The sequence below is a fragment of the Panthera leo genome, chromosome E2 (assembly GCF_018350215.1).
Source record: "Panthera leo isolate Ple1 chromosome E2, P.leo_Ple1_pat1.1, whole genome shotgun sequence".
Lineage (NCBI taxonomy): Eukaryota > Metazoa > Chordata > Mammalia > Carnivora > Felidae > Panthera > Panthera leo.
The window spans coordinates 2,059,497-2,071,508 of NC_056693.1; the positions used below are offsets into that span (position 1 = coordinate 2,059,497).

General features: G+C 43.0%; 1 protein-coding gene across 1 annotated transcript; it reads left to right on the forward strand.

Annotated features, from left to right (window-relative positions):
* The first annotated feature begins 7,393 nt into the window (after nucleotides 1-7,393).
* Nucleotides 7,394-8,591, forward strand: LOC122207643 (olfactory receptor 5-like). The gene has a single exon (XM_042917762.1). It carries the CDS (start codon nucleotides 7,611-7,613, stop codon nucleotides 8,583-8,585), a length of 975 nt encoding a protein of 324 aa, XP_042773696.1. The 5' UTR covers nucleotides 7,394-7,610; the 3' UTR covers nucleotides 8,586-8,591.
* Nucleotides 8,592-12,012: the final 3,421 nt, after the last annotated feature.

Here is a 12,012-nt window from a genome sequence, read left to right on the forward strand (position 1 = left end):
TTTGGATTCTCTCTCTCTCTCTCTCCCCTTCCCCTGCTCTCTCTCTCAAAAATAAATAAACCTTTAAAAATAAATAAATAAATCTATCTAAGCTGATCACACAAGAGGAGAAAAGAAAAAAATTCAATTTGATTGTCCTCCCTCCAAATTTGCATCGGGCATCCCAGGAACAGAGAGACCTATGTAGTGGGTAATCCACAGCACAGAGAGGAAAAGATGTGCTTCATGCATAGAATTCTCAACATTAAATGTTAACTCAGGCAGCTAAAATATCCAGCAGGAAGTGGGGAAAGGATATTTTAATTTTCCATATGAGCTGGAAGAATGTTCCATCTATTTCTTGTCTTGTTTCAAGGAGACATGATCTTGTAACACTTCAGAGAGACTGAGCTCAGACCTCCCTCCTGCATGTATTTCGAAACCCAGGTTCCCCTGGTCCAAACACCCACAGTTTGCTCATCTCCTACTATAATGTGTATAAACGTCTGTTTCAACCTGAGAGCAGGAATTACGTCTCATTCCGCTTTTGCAATCCCAGTATCCAGCATAAATCCTTGCATCTATTACGAGCTCCAAACTGTGTGAGAACAGACTTGGAACTCTCCTTCCCACGCCTCAGTACAACTGATGTAAAGCTTTCACTTCATTCTCCCCTCTAAACCCACAGAGATTAGGACAGCCCCCTAAGGCCCATCTCTCGGATTTAAACTGGCCCTTCTCTTGCAGCCGGCTGCAAGCACAGAGTACCGTTGGCAGCTGAGAGAACAGAGGCACCAAATGAAGAGAGGTGGGTGAACTCACTGCTCAGGACAAAGGCAGCTTCTTCCAAATATTCCTGGCCAACACTTCACATCACTGGCATCTTCACTTATGTCCAGGGGCAGAAGCTGAATATTTGTGGCCCCCAGAGTCTCCTTGAGAAAAGAAAAAGCAGGACCCGTGTCACCTTAGCTGAGAGGTAAGAAAACAAGATTGCTTGATTTGGCGAGGGGGGAGGGGGGGAAGAGAAGACCAGAAAAGTTCTCCCTCCTATAAGTCACCTGTGGGGTGCTAGACACTACCTGGGTGCCATGGAGACTATCTGAGGTCTAATTCCCATGACAGTGTGAGAAAGTCAGTGCTGTTATCTCCCTATTGGAGGCAACACAAAGGTCAGAAAGTCAGAGCCCTTGTCTGAGTCAGAGGCAGAGCCTGGGTTAGAACCAGTGTCTGTCTATTCCAAAGCCCTTCTCTTAACCTTAATGGCAATATATTTTAATTTTTTAAATGTCTATTTATTTTTGAGAGAGAGAGAGGGAGAGAGAGAGACAGAGCATGAGCAGGGGAGGGGGAGAGAGGGAGACACAGAATCTGAAGCAGGCTCCAGGTTCCAAGCTATCAGCACAGAACCTGACATGGGGCTCGAACTCACGAACCATGAGATTATGCATGACCTGAGCCCAAGTCAGACACTTAACTGACTGAGCCACCCAGATGCCCCGTGAATTACAGCATATTTTAAACTGAGGGTTATAAAGTAGTTGTATTAAGTCAGTAGTAATATTAAATGTTTATTTCTGAGACAGAGACAGAGCATGAGTGGGGGAGGGGCAGAGAGAGAGGGAGACAGAATCTGAAGCAGGCTCCAGGTTCCGAGCTGTCAGCACAGAGCCCGCTGTGGGGCTCAAACTCACAAACCGTGAGATCGTGACCTGACCCCAAGTCGGTCGCTCAACTGACTGAGCCACCCAGGCGCCCCTAAGTCAGTACTAACATTAAAGATCACGTGGCATAGGGGCTCCTGGATGACTCAGTCAGTGGAGTGTGCAACTCTTGATCTCGGGGTTGTGAGTTTGAGCCCCATGTTGGGTGTAGAGATACTTAAAAAATAAAATCTTTTTTAAAATCACCTGGAGGGGCACCTAGGTGGCTCAGTCCATTGGGCATCCAACTTCAGTTCAGGTCATGATCTCACAGGTCATGAGTTCAAGCCCCGCATCAGGCTCTGTGCTGACAGCTCAGAGCCTGGAGCCTGCTTCAGATTCTGTGTCTCCCTCTCTCTCTCTGCCCCTACCCTGCTCACACTATGTCTCTCTTTTTCTCAAAAATAAACATTAAAAAAATCTTAAAAAATCACATGGCTAGAACATTAGAGAAAATATGAAAGGGAATCACACAGATTAAAGGTAAGTATTTCTTTGAGAGATTTGTGCTTTATTTGTATATGTGGTGTATGTGCGCACCATTGTGATTGGGTAACAACGTGAGTATATTCCTTATTTTGGGCAATAGTAAAAATGCATGAAGCCAGCTGTACTGTATTTTACTGCATCTAGATTGCCCGGACACAGAAAGGCAATAAATGAAGGCCATCTCAGCTAGTATCTTTTTTATTCCTAATGGACCTATTGTTACTATCTTCAGTAGTAGTTAGCTCAGGTTTAGAGAGATTAGGAATTTTGCTCACTGCTCATCATAACCTCTGCAGGGGTAAAAATCATGTCAACCTTGACTATATCTCAGGCTCTTGGTGCAATTCAGGTGCAGAACGTTTGTGCAACCATCCCCAGAGAGCCCAGTACCTTTTTAGGTGCATTTGTGAGTTATTCAGCAGGTTAATCAAGGACATTCCAGAGCATCTAAAGTTATCAGAAGGGCAAGATAACCTGAAGAAGCCTTCACGAAGAAGTTAAGAACAGGAGCAGCTAGAAGGAGAGGAGGGCAGGGCGCCTGGGTGGTTCAGTGGTTAGGCGACTGACTTCGGCTCAGGTCATGATCTCGTGGTTTGTGAGTTCTAGCCCCACGTCGGGCTCTGTGCTGACAGCTCAGAGCCTGGAGCCTGCTTCAGATTCTGTGTCTCCCTCTTTCTCTACCCCTCCCCTGCTCATGCTCTGTGTCTCTCTGTCTCTCAATAGTAAATAAACGTTTAAAAATTAAAAAAAAAAAAAGGAGAGGAGGGAAAAAGCAGGACAGAGGTAGGGCAGAGCATAGACAGGAAGGAAGCCCATGGCAAGAGACTGCAACAGACACTTATTTTTAGCACCAGAGAGAGCACCTCTAATGGGCTCAGCTCTTACTCCCAGCCAAGAACAGCCCAACAGGCCAGGTGACCCCATTCAGGGCTAAGAACATCCACCCTAGACAGAAGTTGGCCTGAAAATAACTTGAAGTACCAACTTTGAGCCTCATTGTGCTTGTCTGAAAAATGAGGGCTTGTGCCAAAATACCAAGAGGGAAGTTTCCACCAAAACATATCTACCTTCCTGTGCCAAACTGTGTCCCCATAATCATAAAATAGCATCAACAATGACCACCAATAATTTATTTCATTCATATTATTCAAGGTGTTTTTATCTGTTACTTGAAGGGGAGTATCTTAATGACCTTGTCTATCTTTGCCTAAACCAACAGTTTTGGAGGGAATGATCCTTTTTCCTTAATTTGGACATGTTAGGAATTAAGCATGGTCAGTGGGGAAATTTTGCTGAAATTGAGGGAGAAGGCATTAAAGAATTGGAGAAAGAACACAATATTTGGATTCAAAGAAATCTTAGTACTCACACTTCATGTGAAATTTTTGTCATTTTTTAAAGGGAGAGAGGGTGGACCCATACATTAAGTGCAAGAATGTGCCATCAACATTTCTGAAAGGACCTTCAAGACACTCATACCAATTGTTACCTCAGGGAGCACTATGGGAGCAAGAAAATTACTTTTAAAATTTATTTTTAAAATTAACATACATAAAATTGAGTTTTTGGGTGTGTAGATACATATATTTTAACACACATAGAAACTATTTTTATCAGTAGCTTTTATAGGGGCACCTGGGTTGCTCAGTGGTTAAGCATCTGACTTTGGCTCAAGTTGTAATCTTATAGTTTGTGAGTTCAAGCCCCACATTGGGCTCTGCGCTTATGGTGCAGAGCCTGCTTGGGATATTCTCTCTCTCTCTCTCTCTCTCTCTCTCTCTCTCTCTCTCCGTCTCTCTTTGCCTCTTCCTTGCTTATGCTCTCTCTCTCTCTCTCTCAAGATGATAAGTAAATAAACTTAAAAAATAAAATAAAACAAATGGCTTTTATATAAATAATGAGCGAATGCAACCCAGAAATAGGTATAAAAATAATGATGCATTTGCCTTTCTCTGACTTATTTCACACAGCATTATACTCTCTAGCTCCATCCATGTCATTGCAAATGACAAGATTTCATTCTTTTTTATGGCTGAGTAATATTCCACTATGTGTATATGTACACACACACACACACACACACACACACACACACATATGTATATGTCACATACACATATACCACCTCTCCTTTATCCATTTGTCAGTTGATGGACATTGGGGCTGCTTACACAAATCACCATATTGTACACTTGAGACTAATATATCACTATATGTTAACTATACTGGAATTAAAATAAAAATAGAAAAAATAAAGATGCAATGACTCCCTTGTACTTATCAGCCACTTTAAGAAAATGATCTTTGAAGCCCCTGTGTGCCCTTCCTACACCACTCCTCACTGCTAGGAAGTATGTTTCTTGAATTTGGGGCTCACTTTTCTCCTATTTTATCTGCCACATGACTTTGTATCCCTAAACAATATGTTTCTTAACATTTTTTTGCACAGTTTGGCTTTTATGTAAATGGAATTATAACTGCACACTCATGTAACTTTCTTTGTTCAATATAACGTTTCTGAGATTGATTTATTCATAACATTAGATGTGGTTCTGATTCACTCATTTCTTTATAGAATAGTATTCCAGTGTATAAGGAAATCATAATTTAGTTATCAATTCTACCACTAAACACTTGGGATGTTTACAGTTTTTTGTTTTTGTTTTTTTCTAGTAAAACGGTGCAGCTGTGAACATTAGTTACTCTGGATATATGCTTGGACACAGAATTTCTGGGGCATGGTCATACCTTAAAATTTACTACATAATTCCAAATTGTTTTCTGAAGTGATCATGCCAATTCAGACTGTCAGCAACCATGTGTGAAAGTTAGCATTATTAAACAATATTTTCAGAAGTTTATATTTGTGCCAATTCCACGGATGCGAAGTGGTATCTAATTTGGGTATTAATTTTCATTTCCTTTGTTCCTAATGAGATTAGCATATTTCCATGTTTTCAGTGATGAATTATTTTTTCGTGAGGTATACATTCAGGCCTTTTCCCCAAATTTCTGTGGAAAAAAACGTATTTTGCATATTAACTGTCCAATTCCTTTGTATATCCTACATAGGGATTCCTTGTCACCCATATGTATTGCAGGAATATTTTTCCAGTTTGTGAGTTTTAATTTTTTGTGATCAGCTTTTCTTCTGATAGTTACACTTTACATTTTTTTCAAGCTTACTTATCTAAGTAATCTCTACACCCAATGTGGGGCTCAAACTCACGACCCCGAGATCAAGAGTCACACATTCTTCTGACTAAGCCATCCGGGTGCCCCAGATTTTTACATTGTATTTATTTATTTTTTGACTTTTACATTTTAAAGCAGGCAAGTTTTGAATTCTTTTCTTATATTCTTATAGTTTTCTCTGCCACCAAGGCCACAAAGATATACTTTTATTTTGTTTTCTAAAATTTCAGAAATTCGCACTTCACCTTTTGGTTTTCATTTGCCCGAAATTGATTTTCTCTGCATGTGGTATGATGTATGGTTTCAATTTCCTTTTATTTTTCTACACAAATAACTAATTACCCAAAAACCATTAATAGAAAGACCTATCTTCTTCCTGATTATCCTCAATACAAGTAATGTGATAAATCAAGTTTGTATATATATATGTGTATGTTCCCAAGCCTCATCCCACCCTGTTACTCTGTTTATCTCTGACACATAATTTTTTTCATTGGGATGTTTAACTCAGAGACTAGCACACCACGAGAGATTTAGAGTGCATCGGGGTAGAGATGGGGTATTGTGGGCAGAAAATGACTTTCTTCCCTCCTCAGTTCTGCACTCCTGGGCCACTCTGGATCTCGTTTTCCTCAGCAATGCTAAACGCCTTCCCAACTTAAGGTTTTTGCACGTGCTTTTTCCTATTCTGTTTCAAGTGCTCTCTCGCTAGCTCAGTGTTCAGCCTGTTCCTCCACACATTACTGACCATCCTGTTTTGCTTTCTTCTTAGCTAAAATTTGTCCCTATATTTGTCTTCTTGTTTGCTTTCTCTATTCCTCACTAGCAAGAATATAAATTGTGAAAGCTCATGGCCACTGGTTTTGTTCACTGTTTGATTTCAGGCCCCTTGTGCATAGTATACCCTCAAATAGTTGCTGTTTGATACATATGATAAATAGCAAGTCAGAAATAAGTCCAAATAGCATATTTTATGCATGCCAATGACCTAAAACTCATGCTGGATCCTCAGAGTCAGCAACAGAGGCAAAGGACCCCTACTTTTTTTTTTTTAAAGCTGGTTTATTTATTTTGAGTGAGGCAGAGACAGCGCAAGCGAGGGAGGAGCAGAGACAGAGAGGGGGAGAGAGAGAATCCCAAGCAGGCTCCACACTGTCATCACAGAGCCTGAAGTGGAGCTCGAACTCATGAAACCACAAGATCATGACCTAAGCTGAAACCAAGAGCCAGACACTTAACCGACTGAGCCGCCCAGATGCCCCATAAGGACCCCTACTTCTAGAACTCTGTTCTTTGGACAAGTTACTTACTGCTTATGAGCCTCAGTACAGTCGTGTATGAATGGATAAGATCACGCTATTTTTGTAGGGTCGTGAAAATTAATTGATCTCCCTGTGTTTAAAACATGCAGCACAGTGTAGGGGCACATATGTGGTGTTAACACATATAGTTTTTTTCCTTAAAAAAAAAAGAAGAATGTGTTCTCTTTCTAGAAAGAGTCATTTTTAGAAATATTCAGAAAGGAAATTATTTCATTGGTCTTTCTTAGAAAAACCATTATTGATGGTACTTTTCTCTAATAAGCAGTAACAAATTTCCTCCAGAAATTCAACCTATTAAAAGAGGTATGCATTTCAGAATAAAGGGATTGTGAATCTTCCTTTATTTAAACTATTGGAGACAACCCCTTGCATCCTGGGAAACTTTTCAAGAATGAGAAAAAGGAGAGGGAGAGAGAGAGAGAGAGAGAGAAAGGAAGGAAGGAAGGAAGGGGGAGGAAGGAAGGAAGGAAGGAAGGAAGGAAGGAAGGAAGGAAAGACAAAGACCAGACCACTTAAAGTCATCAAAAGAAAAGAAAAAAACAATCATAGCTTTTACCTCCATTTTACAGACAAGATAACTGAGGCTCAGTTTCAGATTCTATGTCTCCACCGCCCCCCCCCCACGCCTTTCCCCCACTCTAGCCGTCTTTCTCTCTCAAAAATAAATAAACATTAATTTAAAAAAAAAAAAAAAGATACCTGAGGCTTATAAGGGTTGAATTGCCGAAGGTCACAGATTTACTAAGTACACGTGGAGGTTTTCCATTTCCGGTTTTGCGACGTCCCACCTCACCAGTCCTCCTGACAACAGTCAACCCACAGCACTTACATTGGCTCTCGGGACCCCTGATGCTCTTCCTCTTTTGCCCTTTTACTCCTGCGTGGATCACAATCTCCTCTAACCTGCTTCTTTTGCACTTAGATGGAGAGGCCCCTGGAGTTGGGCAACGTGACCAGAGTCCAGGAGTTTGTCTTGTTGGGTTTATCCACAAGGCTGGGCATAAGGATTGTCCTGTTTGCCATCTTCCTGGCCCTCTACCTCCTGACCCTCCTGGAGAACATGCTCATCATCTACCTCATCTGCAGTCACATCGAGCTCCACAAGCCCATGTATTTCTTCCTGGGCAACCTGAGCTGCCTGGAGATGTGCTACGTGTCCGTGACCATGCCCGGCCTGCTCGTGGGGCTGGGCTCCAGTCCATGCCATGTGCCCTTCGCAGCCTGCATGACACAGCTTTTTTTATTCATAGCTCTCATTAGTACCAAGTGCACCCTCCTGGCCTCCATGGCCTATGACCGCTACGTGGCCATCTGCCGCCCACTCCACTACCCACTGCTCATGAGGCCCCAGGTCTGCCTGGGCTTAGCCTTGTCTTCATGGCTTGGGGGGCTGTTGGTCTCAGTGGCCAAGACATCATGCATTGCCAGCCTGTCCTACTGTGGCCCCAATGTCCTCAACCACTTCTTCTGTGACGTCTCCCCTCTGCTCAACCTGTCCTGCACCCACGTGGCCCTGACAGAGCTGGTGGACTTCATCTCTGCTATCGTCATCTTCTGTGGGTCATTGCTAGTGGCTCTGGCCTCCTATGTGGCCATCGGGAGGGCTGTGCTCCACATGCCATCAGCCGTCACCCGCTGCAGAGCCCTCTCCACCTGTGCCTCCCACCTGGTGGTGGTGGGCATCTTCTATGGGGTGGTCCTCTTCATGTATTCCCGCCCCCGCCTCATCGGTTCCACAGACCTCAACAAGGTGCTGTCTGTCATCTACACGGTGGTCACGCCCATGTGCAGCCCCGTCATCTACTGCCTGCGGAACAGGGAGGTCCAGGCAGTGCTGCAGAAAACCCTCCACTCACCCCGGGTCTCTTCAGCGACAACACACTTTGCCCGCTCCTGATTTTAACAGAGCACACTGATGGTCACCAGAAGGGAGGTGGGTGGGGGTGCATTGAACAGGTGATGGGGAAGAAGGAGGGCCCTTGTGATGAACACCGGGTGATGTACGAAAGTGTTGGGTCACTAGATTGTGCACCTGAAACTAATATTACACTGTTGTTAACCAACTGGAATTTAAATAAAAACTTTAAAAAGTAATAATAAGATAACACTACTTCCCTTTTCCCAACAACTTTTGCTTCACCATATAATTGGCTTTGGCTAATGGAATGTAGACCAAATTGAGAGTCCTGAGCTGATGTCTGGGGAAGCACTAACTGTTTCCACTGCCTTCTTGCCATTTGCCTTGAGAAGAACATCTCCTGGTTCTGGGATGAGAGACAAGTAGAAAAGACCTAAGCCTGCCCTGCAGCCTGAAGCAGAATACCACCATAGATCCAGAAGCCAGAAAAAAAAAACACAAGTGTGCTACTGAAGCCACTGAAAAACATTTTTGGATTGCTTGTAATACAGCAGTGTTGTAGCAATGACTGACTAATACAGCATCATATTGGTTAGGTAATGGATTTCAGCCTAAAACAGTTGCTTAAACAGGATACAACGAATTTCTCATCAATGTAGCAGCACTGATTTGGTATTAATAAGACAGCCAAAACGTCAGAGTTCCCCTATCTTGTTATATCATTCTCAGCATGACGCTTCCAGGTCAGGGTGCAAGATGGCTGCTCCAGCTCCAGTCATCACGCTTGAATTCCAACCAGAAGAGAAGGGGAGCGAAGGAAGTACAGGAAAGTGTCTTTCTCCTAAAAAGCATAACCTAAAACTTTTCCATGGACATTTGTCCAGCACATACACCTATGACATCATGGATAGACAAGGGAAGAGCTGAGAAACATTTTTTTTGTGTGTTTATGATGTAAGAAAGTGGTCCAGGTTCATTCTTCTGCATGTCGCTGTCCAGTTTTCCCAGTACCACTTGCTGAAGAGACTGTCTTTATTCCATTGGATATTCTCTCCTGCTTTGTCAGAGATGAGTTGGCCATACATTTGTGGGTCCATTTCTGGGTTCCCTTTTCTGTTCCATTGATCTGAATGTCTGTTCTTGTGCCATGGAAACATTTTTTCCTGGATTTCCAGCTGAGATATGGTGGATCTATTACTAAAGGAAGAAGGAAGGACTGATGTTGTAGATGACCACAACCTTTGTCACACATATCTCCCTCACAGCGTGGCTGTGAATGTGACAAATCTATATAAAGTGTTTTGAATAGGGTCTGGAATTCAGCAAATTCTCTATAGCCAGTAGAATTATTATAGCTGTAAATCTTTGGGAATATGGAGATGGATCAGACATCACCTTTCTTCAGTGAGTTGTTCTCTTATTTATTCGACCAGATTCACCGAGCAGCTAACATGGACCAGGCATTGTTCCGGGCAACGCGGATGGGGTCCATGCTCTGAGGTGCTCACGTTATGCTCTGCACATTTTCAGCTGGCTGTGAAGTGAGCTCCACGGAGGAATAGCAAGAGGAGTGGAGTGTGGTGCCACAGCAACTGGGGACGCAGAAGCCAGACGTTGAAGGTGTCTGCATGCACAGGGAAGACAAGGAAGATCACGGCTTTCAGATGACACTGGTGCACAGGCACCAGATACGACACCCCTGACATGTCCACACAATGCTGAGTCGAGTGCAGCTGGAACCACAACAGAATGGCATCTTGAGTTCCCAGTGAAAGAGGTTCAGCTCTGTCTTATGGACACAAAACACAGAGATTAAAGTGGTTTTTTAGGGGCACCTGGGTGGCTCAGTCAGATAAGCTTTCAACTTCGGCTCAGGTCATGATCTCATGGTTTACGAGTTCAAGCCCCATGTCAGGCTCTATGCTGATGGCTCAGAGCCTGGAGCCTGCTTCAGATTCTGTGTCTCCTTCTCTCTCTGACCCTTTTCTGCTTGTTCTCTCTCTCTCACACTCTCTCTCTCCTCAAAATAAACATTAAAAATTTTGAAAAAAATAAAGTGATTTTTAAATTGAAAATTACATCTTTTTTTAAAATATGAAATTTATTGTCAAATTGGTTTCCATACAACACCCAGTGCTCATCCCAAAAGGTGCCCTCCTCAATACCCATCACCCACCCTCCCTGCCCTCCCACCCCCCATCTACCCTCAGTTTGTTCTCAGTCTTTAAGAGTCTCTTATGCTTTGGCTCTCTCCCTCTCTAACCTCTTTTTTTTCCTTCCCCTCCCCCATGGTCTTCTGTTAAGTTTCTCAGGATCCACATAAGAGTGAAAACATATGGTATCTGTCTTTCTCTGTATGGCTTATTTCACTTAGCATAACACTCTCCAGTTCCATCCATGTTGCTACAAAAGGCCATATTTCATTCTTTCTCATTGCCACATAGTATTCCATTGGGTATATAAACCACAATTTCTTTATCCATTCATCAGTTGATGGACATTTAGGCTCTTTCCATAATTTGCCTATTGTTGAAAGTGCTGCTGATGGGGCGCCTGGGTGGCTTGGTCGGTTAAGTGTCCGACTTCGGCTCAGGTCATGATCTCACGGTCCGTGAGTTCAAGCCCCGCGTCGGGCTCTGTGCTGACAGCTCGGAGCCTGGAGCCTGTTTCAGATTCTGTGTGTCCCTCTCTCTCTGCCCCTCCCCTGTTCATGCTCTGTCTCTCTCTGTCTCAAAAATAAATAAACGTTAAAAAAAATTAAAAAAAAAAAAAGAAAGTGCTGCTATAAACATTGGGGTACCAGTGCCCCTATGCATCAGTACTCCTGCATCCCTTGGATAAATTCCTAGCAGTGCTATTGCTGGGTCATAGGGTAGGTCTATTTTTAATTTTCTGAGGAACCTCCACACTGTTTTCCAGAGCAACTGCACCAGTTTGCATTCCCACCAACAGTGCAAGAGGGTTCCCATTTCTCCACATCCTCTCCAGCACCTATAGTCTCCTAATTTGTCCATTTTAACCACTCTGACTGGTGTGAGGTGATATCTGAGTGTGGTTTTGGTTTGTATTTCCCTGATGAGGAGCAACGTGGAGCATCTTTTCATGTGCCTGTTGGCCATCTGGATGTCTTCTTTAGAGAAGTGTCTATTCATGTTTTCTGCCCATTTCTTCACTGGATTATTTGTTTTTTGGGTGTGGAGTTTGGTGAGCTCTTTATAGATTTTGGATACTAGCCCTTTGTCTGATATGTTATGTGCAAATATCTTTTCCCATTCCGATGGTTGCCTTTTAGTTTTGTTGCTTGTTTCCTTTGCTGTGCAGAAGCTTTTTTATCTTCATGAGGTCCCAATTGTTCATTTTTGCTTTTAATTCCCTTGCCTTTGGAGATGTGTCAAGTAAGAAATTGCTATGGCTGAGATCAGAGAGGTTTTTTCCTGCTTTCTCCTCTAGGGTTTTGATGGTTTCC